Genomic DNA, 13017 nt, shown 5'->3' on the forward strand with positions numbered 1-13017 from the left:
TGCCCCACCGCAATTAATTGTTCACCTTGTCAAGGCCCATCATGTCTCCGCCAAAGAAGAGAATCACCAAACCATAGAGTTTCTAGTAGCTTCAGTACTGTTTCTAGGTATCCTCAACTTCACTCCTGTCTCTTGTCTTTCAATGCGAGCCTTAGGGGTTCTGAGAAACCGTCGACTCAAGCGCCAGAACCTATGCCCGTGTTAGTGATTACAATATCTCGTGTGGGACGGGGCTTCTTACCAGAGCAGTTCGGCAAGGAATGTACACGTGTGTCCAGTTCTTCCTGTTGTTCCATTCCATAGCGGTTGTAAAGAACCGTGTGCCCTCGTCGATGCGGTTGAATCCGCCAACATCCTTGCTGTCCGTGTTGAGGACTACTCGGTATGTTCCAGCAACATCGATGCCGATCCGGTAATCACTGAAGCTGTTGGTTGGGTGGAAGTTGAAGACGAATACCAGGCCGGCACGCTCAAACACGATCACCTTGTCGTTCTCGTTCTTCAGTGAGATGTACGCCTGCGGTGCGTGGAGCCATCCGTACTTGGCCTCGCAGTTGTTCATCTGCCGGTCAAAGTTGTTGAGGAACTGGTATCGCAACAAATGATCTTCCGTGAGGTTGAGCTGTCGTCGAGCATACCAGAAGGAGTTGTTGTTGCCCTCTCGGGGGAAGTCAAGCCACTCAGGGTGGCCAAACTCGTTACCTTCGAAATTGAGGTAACCCTCACCTCCCAAGCCATGTGTGAGAAGGCGGATCATCTTGTGGAGTGCCATACCCCGATCAATGACTGGGGTCAGAGGCGACAATGTAGACATGTTGGTGTACATCTCGGCATCACACAGATGCATCATGAGCGTCTTGTCACCAACAAGCCTGCAGCAGTTAGCAACCAGCACTGAGTAGGGTTGGGTTACGAGCTTACGCTTGATCGTGACTCTCGGCATATGCGATCGTCTTCTCGCCGTGGCGTCGGTTTGTCAAGGTGTGGCAGATGTTGCCAATGTCCCAGTCATCATCCTTGAGCTCCTTCAGGATCTTGATCCACATGTCAGGAATTGCCATGGCGAGACGGTAGTCAAAACCAACGCCTCCGAGTGACAGTGGCAGACACAGGGCAGGCATGCCCGACACATCCTCAGCAATGGTGATGACATCCGGGTAAAGGAGGTGAAGCATCTCATTCGCTAGCATGAGATAGACGACAGCCTCCTCATCGACATCTGCGCCAAAGTACTCATGGTAGCCTCCGGAGAAGCCCCTATTTTGATCAGCATTCGATCATAGAATGGGTTCATTAGTATAAGCAACGTACGTTCCCATGCCATGGTGGATGTAAAGCATGCTAGTAACTCCGTCAAATCGGAATCCATCAAACTGGTACTCATCCATCCAGAAGCGCAAGTTGCTCAGAAGGAACCTCATCACTTCATGGTGGCCATAGTTGAAGAGTCGGCTGTCCCACTGATCATGGCGACCCTTGCCGCCGCCGTGGAAGTACTGGTGGTCAGTGCCATCAAACTCGTTGAGACCATCGAGCACGTTCTTGGACGCATGGCTGTGGACGACGTCCAGGAGTACGACAATGCCCATGCTGTGCGCAGTGTCAATGAGCTCCTTGAGGTCCTCGGGAGGACCATATCGACTGCTCGCCGCGAAGAAGTTGTTGACCTGATAACCAAAACTGGCGTAGTAGGCATGTTCCATGACAGCCATCAATTGGATCACATTGTAGCCAAGATCCTTGATCCTGGGAAGCATGTTCTTGGTGAACTCCTTGTAGGTTGCAACCCGCTGCTCGGGGCTGGAGATACCAACATGGGCTTCGTACACACGAGCGCTTTCGGGCTTCTTGGGTCGCGCATGCTTGAACTTGTACGTCTCGGAGGCGGGAGGGTTCCAGAAGCGGGCGTCATAGGCGGGCGACACGGACAGGTCCTGTGTCACGTACTTGATCCATGCGGGGAGTCGATCGGCACGCTCGCCATTGGGCAGAGTGAGGGAGATCTTGAGGGCAGTGTCAGTATATGGGACAGGCCAATTGGCAATAAATTGAAACTGCGGCATACCTTGATCTTGGAGTTGTGAGGAATAGCAGGCTGACCATTTTTGGCTGGAACAGTAATCTCGAAGACACCAAAGGGTCCCTTCTTCATGGGATGGGTGGTGCGATCCCAGTTGTCTAACACCAGTGTAAGAGCTTGAAGGGGCAGGCGGGCAAGTGATAGACTTACTGAAGTCTCCAATCAGGTATGCCTCGGTGGCATTGGGTGCCCATTCGCGGTAGACGATGTTGTTGTTGGCATCGACGTTCAATCCAAACTTTTCGGTGCCCTAGATTCTTTTGCATCAGTACCAGGGCCAAGGTGCTGAAAGGCAAAGCTTACCCTGCTGAATTTCTCGAGACCACCCTCATTGTCGTTAATGGACTTGATCCATTCTTGGGCCTTTGAAAATCGCCTCTTCAGGGCGTCGCTGAAAGGGGACAGCCAGGGGTCGAGCTTGACGACACCTAAAGCTATCGTCAACATGGGCCCCCTTTGACCATCAGATCATCACATGTGAGAACCAACTACTAACCTGTACCATCATTGGGAATGCCATCCGCAGCGCCATTGGTATTGTTGGGGTCTAGGGAATTGGACGACTTCTCGACGATTGCAGCCATTGTAACGCTCAGTGAAGGATACGACGCGTGTGGGAGGATGAAAGTGTTGGAGGGAGTCGTGGGCGGGGTAGGTAGGTAGATGTGGTGTTGCGAGCTGAGCTTCAGGCAATTGTTGAGCTTCAGGTGAGACAAAGTCGACGTGTCGCAATCCAGACTCGAGAGGGCAGCTGCGACAGAGGGAGCCAGAGCAATTGCACTTCAGGAATGAGGATTTTAATTCCGCCGAGCCCAGATGAACTGAACAGGTCGAGGTTGTGGCGAGAAAAAAAACAATGGCGATATCTCAGACCTTGTCAACCTCGTCTACTAGCTCCCCTAACCTGGCGCTGCACACTTCGCTTGACTTGACCCTCAGGCAGCTTTATCGATAAGTTGAGATGACGTCGCGGATGGGGTGGGTTTCCCAACGGCCAGGGTACGTATCCTGTACGCTGTGCCATAAGTGGAAGGCGTGTGGCCGCTGTGCACCTTGAGACGCTTGCGTTGTGGTTGAGGGAGTGGGAGAGCGGGCCCGGTGAGGTTCTCGCCATCCCGCCACTCGGGTTTGCCGTGCCATGATGAGGTTTTCTCGGAATCATTGTGCAGCAGTACAACACGGGAAGGATTGATGGTCCAGTCAGGGGTGCTTAGGCAGGCGTCCTTATCTGATCCCCCAGTCAGCTTCTCTAATGGGACGAGCTGCAACTCGGAGCTTTTAGTGGCTGTGAGTCGCTGCAGATGCCTGCGTTTTCGGCCTCTAAACTGTCGCACCGATAGCGGAAGATGCTGCTTGCGGCTGACGAGGGAGATGTCCTGCTGGACAGTTCCGGATCATCCAAAGAAGACATCGCGTAATTCATCAATCACTGGCATCTCCAAGTCAACTCTGTATTGTATACTGCCGGGATTGCCCTCGTACAAAGCCTCATCTCTGTTGCCAATTGATGATGCGATAAGCTTCCAGCTTTCGGCTCTACCGCCTGACCGTGTCAAGCCGTCCCCGACCCCCCGCATCCCGTCATCGTCGACCCAGACACACGGTCATCTCGGTCGACTGTCTCCTGACTCTCCGCTTGGAATCGCCCTTATTATGTGATTCGGGCATATACAACAATGGCGCCCTTCGTAAGGGCACTTCCTGCGACCCGTCGTGGTCTCCGCTCCGTCTCCATTCCTCTCCTGCGACCGCTGCCCATCGCCGTGTCCCGACCGCCATCCTACAATCCCTCCCCGCGCTGTCGACATCTATCTGTATCGATTCCCCTCGCCGTATCGAGGCGGACTGCCGACTTCAACTCGGGTTTCAACAGCAGCTATGACCCGTCAGTCGATCCGGGGCGTGGCCCCATGTTCAACAAGGCCAGCTTCGGCGTCCCACAGTTCTACCCACGGGACCTGAAGAAGCGTGTGGACGACTATGTCGTTGGCCAGGACCGAGCGAAGAAGACAATCTGCGCGACCATATTCAATCATTACCAGAACTTACGGAGGCGACATCAACATGAACACGAGGATCGGAATCGGCGTGACAAGATGATGCGCCAGAGGTTTGCTAGAGACAGGGAGCTGCATCAGAAACGCCGCGAGATGCACCCCGTCGAAGGTCAGCGTGTGCATGGTCCTATGCCTCAGCGCAAAGACACTGATGCTCTACAAGATGAGTTCCCGGGCCACAATGAGTCGGTTCGTGGTCTTCATGACAATCACGAGTATGACGAAGATCCCATGGATCATCTCTATGTTGCCGAGGACCTCAGCATCCCCGAGCATGTCAAGATCGACAAGAGCAATCTTCTCTTGATAGGTCCAACTGGTGTTGGTAAGACCTATATTTTAGAGTACGCTGTTATACTTCCTTTGTCCCGTTGCCCATACTCACCATTCTCAGAACACTTAGCAAAAAGATCAATGTTCCCTTCTCCATCTGCGACTGTAACTCCTTTACACAAGCTGGATATATCGGGCAAGACGTCGAGACCTGTATCGAGCGACTCCTCATCGAAGCCAATTATGACATCAAGGCGACAGAGCACGGCATTGTTGTTCTGGACGAATTCGATAAGATAGCGAGACGCGAGACTACAACCGGTCGAGATGTTGGGGGTGAAGGAGTCCAGCAGGCGCTGTTGAAGCTTGTTGAAGGAACAAAGGTCACCATCAATGTTAAGGACAACCGCTCTTCTCGGTCAACACCACCCATCACGACCAACTATAATGCATCCGGGCCCTCTTCCTCTTCCCCTCAGGCAGCCCCGCCTGGTGGCAAAGTCGACCAGTATACCATTGATACAACAAACATCCTCTTTGTCTTCTGCGGCGCCTTCGTTGGATTAGATAAGGCTGTTCTGAGGAGAGTCGCGAGGCCGTCCATGGGTTTTGGAGGAGAGCTCCGTGGCCGCTCAACCATGTCTGGGAGCAAGCAGGTTCTTCCGGCTGAGACATACACACACCTCCCTCATCACAACCCGCAGTCGGCTTCTTCCTTTACCCCGCTCGATCTCACCACTCCAGCCGACCTCCAAAGCTTTGGCTTCATCCCAGAGCTGATTGGACGACTACACAACATCTGTGCTCTCAGTCCCCTCTCCAAGGATGACCTCTTCCGCATCTTGACTGAACCCAAGAACAGCCTTGTTGCCCAGTACACAGCTCTCTTTGAGACATACCCTTCTCGACTATTCTTTACAGAGAAGGCCCTGTATGCAATTGCTGAGAGGGCTGCTGCTTCAGAAACGGGTGCTCGAGGACTCAAGATGGAGATGGAACGGGTTTTGGCGGAGCCCATGTTTGATGCCCCCATGCCCTACGTACTTATCACCGAGGCGAGCGTCAAGGGAGCAGAGAAACCAGCATACTGGGGCAAGGATGGCAGATTCGAAGTGGACAGGAAGATGGAAGAGGAGGAGTTGAACCCCAACAGGACGCAGCCAAGTGATACCTTTGAGAGATACCGGGAAGCTGGGCAGAGTGGGGGATAAGATCCCTGTTGATCAAATGTATAATGCACAGGGAGTATTGGAGCAACTGCATGATTGTTTGGGTGGGAATTATTTGGGTAACTGGCTTGGAAACGCTGGTGTATGCTCTTCAGGCGGATCGAGAGACAAGCAAACATGTTCAAACAAATGACTCGACTCGGGTTCCGTTGTTGTAGCACAGTATTTACACCAAGATGATTTGATATCAGCTCTGGAGCGACCTCGAAACCCCCAGTCACGCCCTGCCCCGAGGCCGCTTTACACACTATGACGTCTCCATGGAGTCACCCCAACTTCTAGCACAAAAGAAAAGACGGTGTGTATTGAATTTAGGAGCTGCCCTTGGGAGGAGACTGGACCATGCCCTTGCCGGCATAGCCAGGAGAGGTGATACCAGTGAAGGGGTCGGATTTTTGGTTCTGCGAGGGGACAGCTGTCAGTGGTGCTCTGCGAGGGAGCGATGGGAACAAAGCATACCTTGAGGAACTCGTTGCTCTCCTCCTGGTACTCCTGGGACATGGTGTAGGGGACGGGCTTGGCAGCAAGGCGGATGAGGCCAAAGAGACCGAAGCTGACGGCGAGACCGGCGACGACACCCCAAGCGACACGGGCGTTGGTACCGGGGGGGTCAACGGCGCGGGGACCGTGAGGGCCGAAGGCGATCCAGTAGGCTATTGAGACAGTTTGAGTTAGTTTTCTGAACGTGACGCAGCATCAAGGCAGGGGATGGGCCGTTTGATAGCTTGTCAGCCATGGCTCAGAGCCGAGGCCCACCAATCAGGGCCACGAATTGAGGAAATTGGGTCTACATGATGCAATTGAGGCTCTCGGAGACTCAGATGCAAGGCTGAAGTGTGAAATGAACGGAGTTGTGGAGTGAATTGATGGATGACGAGGCTGATTGATGGGCTGTGGTGGTTTGGCTGGTGGTTGTGATGATGATGACCACAGAGACTCGGCTACGCGGGAGGTATTTTCGTGGTGGAGGAGACAAGACAATTGTACGCACCAGCCTTCTTCTCCTGGAGAGTCAGCTCCTTCCAGTTGACCTGCATACGGTCACGCAGAGCCATCCAGAGGTCGGCCTGCTCTTGGAGAGGCATGCCCTCCCATCGCTTCTCGATGTTGGCGAGGGTCGGGTTGGAGATGGCGTGAGTCGACGCAGCTCGGGAGGCCAGGGCGGGCGAGCTGCGCACCAGGCTCTTGCGCAGCAGGTTGGAGGCCGGGGTGCGCAGCATGGTGGGCGAATTCGATCGAGGGACGGAGGACAGACGGAGAGACGAGGCGGAGGAAGCTCAATTGACGTCGTGAGCGGGTCGGGGAGGAGAGGTAATTCGAGAGGTTCGCGAAGAAGGATGGGTTTATTGAGGAAAGAATTCGAGCATACTGCAATCGTACGACCGTGCCCGCTGTCCGGGAGAGGTTCGGCTGGACGGGTGGTAGCCTGATTGGCTCGCCTTACGTTATGTGGATCCGACATTCCGGAAAACCTCGCTAAGAAGAATCTCGGCCTTGGTTATTGGCTGGAGCTTCTGATCTGAGCAGACAAGACAATCAGCATCGACATTGACAAGTCCATCATCGATAACGGTCTGTGGGTGATGGGAGTTGAAGAGGGTCCTCTATTTGGTTCCTATACCCATTTATTATGTCTTTATATATATGCCAGATTGGAGATTATTCTATCCTCCTGCCGCAACCCTCTATTTGATCCTTGTACCCGGGTCCTACATACATCCCGTACCTTGCAACATCCATGCGATAAGATCCGGTTCCATCCTTAAAATCAGTTGACTTTTATCCTCACTCAAAACTGGACATCAAACAGATTCCTACTTCGAATCTTCTCGCCGTACTTAATAAACACCAGCGGCACCGGGATCGCCGCCACTGCGATGAAGGCCAACAGCGATGTACCCCAACCGAGACCCAGCGTGTCGTACATCTTCCGACCAGCCAAGGGCAGCAGTGCTCCCACCAGCGAGCGGAACACGGTGCTAGCAGCTATGGCGGATGCGGCATACTCCAGGTACGCATCGACCAGGTAGACTGAAATGCACATCTGTCGAAGAGGTCAGTTACAGTTGCAAGCGCAACTAGTCGGGGGAGACCTACAAATACGGCAACCATGCCAGTGCCCAATAAACCAGTTCCGATGATGGGAAGAATCCAGTGGTTGTTGTTCTCAGCAGACCATCCGAAAAGGAACAGGCCAGCCGGGATTAGGACACATGCTCCAGTCATGACCGGGAGTCGGTACTCTGGCTTGGACTCTCCACCATTCTTCTTGGTGAGATATCTCACGAGAGGATCAGATGTGGCTCCTGCAATAGCAAGACCTATCAACGAACCAACGCCAATACCGCAGTAGGTGAGGCCAACGGATCCGCTCGAGAAGCCGTATTGTCCCTCAAAGATCATGGGCATGGCAGTGAAGATGAGATACAGGTAACCGTAAATGATGGCCATGTACAGCGAGAGGAGAAAGACGATGGGCGAGAAGAGCAGCATCTTGGTTGGGCGAACCATTGCCAAGCTGAACAACTCCTTGGTTGTGGTTCCCTTGTCCAGGGCAGACTTGAGCTTAGGGTTGCCAGTCTCCTTGCGGAGCTTCTTGGTCTTTTTCTCCAGCAGGGCATAGGCGTATGTCTCTCGCATGAAGATAAAGCCTGCCAGAGCAATCGCGCCGCCCTATTGGACATGTTAGCTTTGGTTTGGTCGAGCCCGCAGTCAACTCACCACCATAGCCACCACCCAGAACGACCAACGCCAGCCTTTAGCCTGGGACAAATATCCGCCAGCTATTCTTATTAGCGTTCACAGTCATCACGGTATGCGTTCAATATATACTCACCAATCGGTCCAACGACAGGTCCTAAGAGAGGTCCCAAAACCCATGAAGACATAGCGGCTCCACGCTTCTCCTTGGAGATCATATCGGCCAGTGTTCCAGCTCCAAGTGTGAGCGGGCAGCAACCTGCGAGACCTGCGAGGAGTCGGAAAATAATCAGGCCCGCCAAGTTGGGAGCCTTGGCGCAAGCAATGTTGAAGACGACAAAGAGAACGTTGCAAATGTTGTAAAGCGGAAGACGACCGTACATCTCAGACAGGGGCGCAACAACCAAAGGACCAAAGCAGTACCCGAGCAGGTAAACGGAGACGATAAACGACGCCAGTTGCTGATTTGTTGAGTGGAACTCTCCCATCACTTGATCAATACTTGGCGCGAAAATAGACGAAGCCAACGGTCTACGGATAGTTAGAGGGGGTGGCCCTTGGTTGTTTGTCACGGCAGGATACCTACGTGACAAATGTGATGGATGAGACAAGCACAACGGTTATTGTCTTCTTCTTTGCCGACCAGTTTTGGGGATTGGCTGGGTCATCGGGGCCGTCCCAGTCAACAATGTTGGGGTCACGAGGAGCAAGTTCCTCAAGGTCGACTGAGGTTGATCCATCTTCAAGATCCTTCTCATATTTCTCATCATCATTGAGTACTGGTGCTGGGGTGGCTGCACCGGCCAGTTGCTCTTCAATATCGATGTGACCCATGTTGCTGAAGAGTTGGAGGTTGACCAAATCGGTGGTTTCTCCGAGTCGTACCAACGAGGGTAAAGAAAAGCCGTGTATGCCCACGGCCGATTACCGGAGGAGTTGTCGTAGCTGAGCAAGAAATTGCATACCAAGACAGGAGTTGGAGAGACGGGGTAAGCTTTATTAAATGTATCCGCTCAGAAACTAGTGAGTCTCAAAAGCACATCAATGCAGCTCCCGACACCCTTGTCACTCGCCTACCCAACGGGAAACTCTCTTAAGTCCGCTAACGCCAAACTGAGCCCGATGTGATGCTGGTTGCCAGGATTTAGAGTCATCAAAGGGGACAGATGAGCAGTTCGTGGCCATGCTGACTGCAAAAGAGCGAGGATTCCTGTCGCCCGATGAGTAAATCTATAAGCATTGCTCCACAAGACCCATCTGAAGCCAATCCTTCTGATCAGACAGGGCTCAAATCAGCGAGAAAAGCGCGGACGTGTTGGTCCTTTGCATCTTGATATCCCCGATCCGGAGCCGGCCCCGCGGAAACTCCGGGCGGAAAGTCCGCGGAGGTTCAACTTCCGTTCCGTTCATTAACACAATTCCTTCCTCTCTCACCCAACCAGTTACAGCTATCAGTAAGGTACCCTCCGAGAGACCACCGCAGACATGGGCAGGCAGCCTCGCCAGCGGCCTGTTTCGTGCCACTTTTGCCGCGTGCGCAAGCTGCGGTGCAGCCGCGACTTTCCCTGCTCAAATTGCACCAGCCGCGGAGTTCCCTGCCGGGAACCCCAGGATCCACCCCGCGCTTCGGCCCCGGCCCAGAGACCGATCGCCAAGAGGACGGCGGTTGGAGCCGGTGAGAAGGAGAAGGAGACAGATATTCTGAGCCGCCTAGAGAGGTTGGAGGCGCTGCTTGCACAGCAGAATAAACAGCCTGCACCTGAGAGCCAATCGTCTTCAGCGTTACCATCTATTCCAGAAGCAGATGCGCCACCCCGGCCACAACAGGACTCGCAACTGGCATTGCCTCTCAACGTCCAGAATTTAACGGACGATGCTCTCTGGCTGGATAGGACATGTCTTGGTCAAAAGACATCTGTTGGTCTACAGCAAGCCTTTGTCATGTCTCCTAAATGCTAACACCATAACAGGAAACCGTGTTGGGTGACAAAATCGTCTTTCGCACTTGTCCTATACGCATGATCACTCAATCATCATGCTACATCTTTCAAAATTCCAGCATCCCATCTGGTTTTCTTTCTGTGGAACCAACCAAGTGCGTATGGCTACCCACTAGAGAAGAAACCAGAACGCTGGTGGAAAAGTACACGACAGGTATCACTTACATGCACCACATTGTGCATAACCCTTCTCTATGCAACCTTGTGGATGAGGTGTACGACGCTCTGGACCAGGGAACACAGGTACCTTTGTGCTCAGTGGTTCTACTCCTCGCGGTTTGCGCCAACGTCACGTACTCGTGGACGCAAGCGGACAATGAGACGGCAAAGCTATTCACTGACGCTGCAGAGGCAAATGCACAGGCAATCATCTGGCTCAAAGGAACCATGGACGTCTTTGATGTGGCTCAGAGAAATGTGCAGGTCGAACTGGAGAGCGCTCAGGGTCTTATCATTATGAGCTTTGTCTTGCTAAACATCGAGGGCATCTCCACTCGGGCTCGAACCTATCTGTTTCAAGCCATCGCAATCTCTCGGGAACTGGGCCTTCATCGCCTGGATCACCCCCTTACAACATCGACGGGTCACCCAAAGGCCTTTACTGGGATAAGAGCTGAAGCTGCTCGGCGAGTCTGGTGGTACCTCGTCGGGTTGGACTGGTAAGTTTAATTCTTCGTCTATTTCCTTTGTTAATCGCAAGTCTAACGTATAACTAGCATGTTGGCTCGATTCCCGGGCCCCCACGAGGGCACCTATCTAATAAATCCAAAACACATGGCTGTGAGGAAACCTCGCAATCTTAATGATGAGGACCTTGTCGACGGCGACGAGCCGGGGAAGCCCTTGACCGAGTCGACTAGCATGTCCTATTTCCTGCAGCGGATTCGGCTGGCCGAATTAACTCGCAAGTTCACAGACCGAATGCCACTATCTTCAGCCGCTCCAGAAACCATGACATACGACCTTGTTCTTGAGCTGGATGCTGCAATCGATCAATTCATCGGGGAAATCCCCCCTTTCTTAGCCATGGAAGGCGAAGAACTAGCAAAGCTACCCCCTAACGATATTCGACGGTCACCGGCGATTATTATACAACGGCACATCATGAAGTTGTTCGTTCAGGGGCAGCGGTGTAGACTCCATCTTCCATATCTGGCCCGTGGTTCGATCGAGCCCCGTTATGCGCACTCACGAAACGTTTGCTTGGACGCAGCTCAAACAATTCTTCACGCAGAGCATCTCCTTGACAAAGAGAATGTTGCATTCACTTCCACGCGACTCAGGACGACACTAGTATTACACAGCGTCTTTCTAGCTACCATTATACTTATCCTGGATTTCTGTCTTGGAACAACCGCACAAGAAAAGGAGGCGAGGCGACAACAGCTGGTGGAGGCATGGAAGATCCTAGACACTGCAAAGGAGCACTCCAAGCCGACAGCCCGGATACAGGACCTGTTGAAGCAGGTTATGAAGAAGCACAAAGTGTCGATATGTGCGGATGAAGAACGAAACCAGCTTCCAGTGAGATCGGCTGTGCAGGAGACGAGTCTTCCTCTCACCCCCAGCTCAGCAGCGCCGATCTCGACCGGGGCGACGCCCAATGATGCTGACCCTTCCTCCCAAGCCTGGGATGAGCTGGGATCAATGATTGATCTTGATGGAATGGACTGGGAAAATCTGCTTTGGGGCCTGGATGCCCCTCTGATTTAGAGATCTGGTGTAGGGTACCTAGGATAGGAGGGCCTGATCCTTATCACAAGACAAACTTAAGACATTGTACAATAAAGGTGGCTCGGGACAGTCATTAAGCATTCAGTGTAGTTTTAGATGAAGATAATGAACTATCTTTACTATCCTATTTCTTTGGTCTTGGTGTCATTGTGGTTGGTTGACATCGTCTCAAACAACTGAGCATTCATATAAAACGTCAACACACACACGAACGAAATGACTCTAATATAGTTCCAAGACAAGTTACGGTCATCATTATCATGAAATAGCTCTATTTTTACATGGGATTTGTTTGGACGTCTTCCGAGCTCTAAGGTGGTATAGTTATTTTGAAGGTGGTGGCAGAGTTTTCGAGGCTTCTGACTTGGCCTCGGTACTTGGCAAATGGTTAGCACTTGGTTTCTCGTATGCCCATACTCATGTAGACCGAATGCTTACATCTGCGGGGGGTCGACCTGCTTAAGAGCATCGGGTGCAAAGACTGGCTGGAAGGTGTAGTATCCTGGTCATTGTGAGCATCTGCTTGAGGGGCTCATGGCCAAAACTAACCTCCAATGACGCCGCAAAAGACGGTCAACGCCAATGGCAAGGCCCTCTCAAAGACATGCAGTGCCATTGCAAAGAGATTTATTCGACGAGCGTTGAGTGAACAATTGAGTATGAAAAACGAGTTGACGTTGGACTTTAACTCGGAATAATTGGGGCGAGTCTCCTCAGAGCGGAATGGCCCGGCTCAATGGGACGGGATGGATGCGGCGCTGAAGCTCCCCGGAACTGGGCCCCACATCGACTTCCATGGCTTGGCGCGCCTTCCTCTCCGAACGCGTCTCCCCGGTTTCCCAACCGCGTTCCCGCCACGCCAAACAGGGAAACCACTTTACGCCAGCTTGAACCACCTCGATCACGGTGAAATCATGATTCTTCCTACATGAACATTTCCCATA

The 13017-nt window shown here is 52.7% G+C and overlaps 6 protein-coding genes across 6 annotated transcripts; 2 read left to right on the forward strand and 4 right to left on the reverse strand.

Moving 5' to 3' along the window:
• Positions 1-151: 151 nt before the first annotated feature.
• LRP88_07011 (uncharacterized protein) lies at positions 152-814 on the reverse strand (the record flags this gene model as incomplete). The annotated part of the gene is made up of 2 exons (XM_083243548.1): positions 152-190; positions 242-814. The coding sequence occupies 2 exons, from the start codon at positions 812-814 to the stop codon at positions 152-154; spliced, it is 612 nt and encodes a 203-aa protein (XP_083100772.1).
• A 46-nt stretch (positions 815-860) lies between these two features.
• LRP88_07012 (uncharacterized protein) lies at positions 861-2664 on the reverse strand (the record flags this gene model as incomplete). Its single annotated transcript, XM_083243549.1, has 7 exons — positions 861-872; positions 924-1257; positions 1312-2003; positions 2066-2178; positions 2231-2330; positions 2384-2508; positions 2577-2664. The coding sequence occupies 7 exons, from the start codon at positions 2662-2664 to the stop codon at positions 861-863; spliced, it is 1464 nt and encodes a 487-aa protein (XP_083100773.1).
• A 1092-nt stretch (positions 2665-3756) lies between these two features.
• Positions 3757-5621, forward strand: LRP88_07013 (P-loop containing nucleoside triphosphate hydrolase protein; the record flags this gene model as incomplete). The annotated part of the gene is made up of 2 exons (XM_083243550.1): positions 3757-4481; positions 4532-5621. 2 exons carry the CDS (start codon positions 3757-3759, stop codon positions 5619-5621), a joined length of 1815 nt encoding a protein of 604 aa, XP_083100774.1.
• A 329-nt stretch (positions 5622-5950) lies between these two features.
• Positions 5951-6859, reverse strand: LRP88_07014 (cytochrome c oxidase subunit IV family; the record flags this gene model as incomplete). The annotated part of the gene is made up of 3 exons (XM_083243551.1): positions 5951-6040; positions 6099-6292; positions 6631-6859. 3 exons carry the CDS (start codon positions 6857-6859, stop codon positions 5951-5953), a joined length of 513 nt encoding a protein of 170 aa, XP_083100775.1.
• A 569-nt stretch (positions 6860-7428) lies between these two features.
• On the reverse strand, positions 7429-9173 carry LRP88_07015 (major facilitator superfamily domain-containing protein; the record flags this gene model as incomplete). Its single annotated transcript, XM_083243552.1, has 5 exons — positions 7429-7683; positions 7737-8312; positions 8364-8422; positions 8476-8870; positions 8926-9173. The coding sequence occupies 5 exons, from the start codon at positions 9171-9173 to the stop codon at positions 7429-7431; spliced, it is 1533 nt and encodes a 510-aa protein (XP_083100776.1).
• Positions 9174-9824: 651 nt separating this feature from the next.
• Positions 9825-12052, forward strand: LRP88_07016 (uncharacterized protein; the record flags this gene model as incomplete). Its single annotated transcript, XM_083243553.1, has 3 exons — positions 9825-10256; positions 10310-10998; positions 11056-12052. 3 exons carry the CDS (start codon positions 9825-9827, stop codon positions 12050-12052), a joined length of 2118 nt encoding a protein of 705 aa, XP_083100777.1.
• Positions 12053-13017: the final 965 nt, after the last annotated feature.

The sequence above is a fragment of the Fusarium phalaenopsidis genome (assembly GCF_050370095.1).
Source record: "Fusarium phalaenopsidis strain FUZ10S chromosome Unknown contig_32298, whole genome shotgun sequence".
NCBI lineage: Eukaryota > Fungi > Ascomycota > Sordariomycetes > Hypocreales > Nectriaceae > Fusarium > Fusarium phalaenopsidis.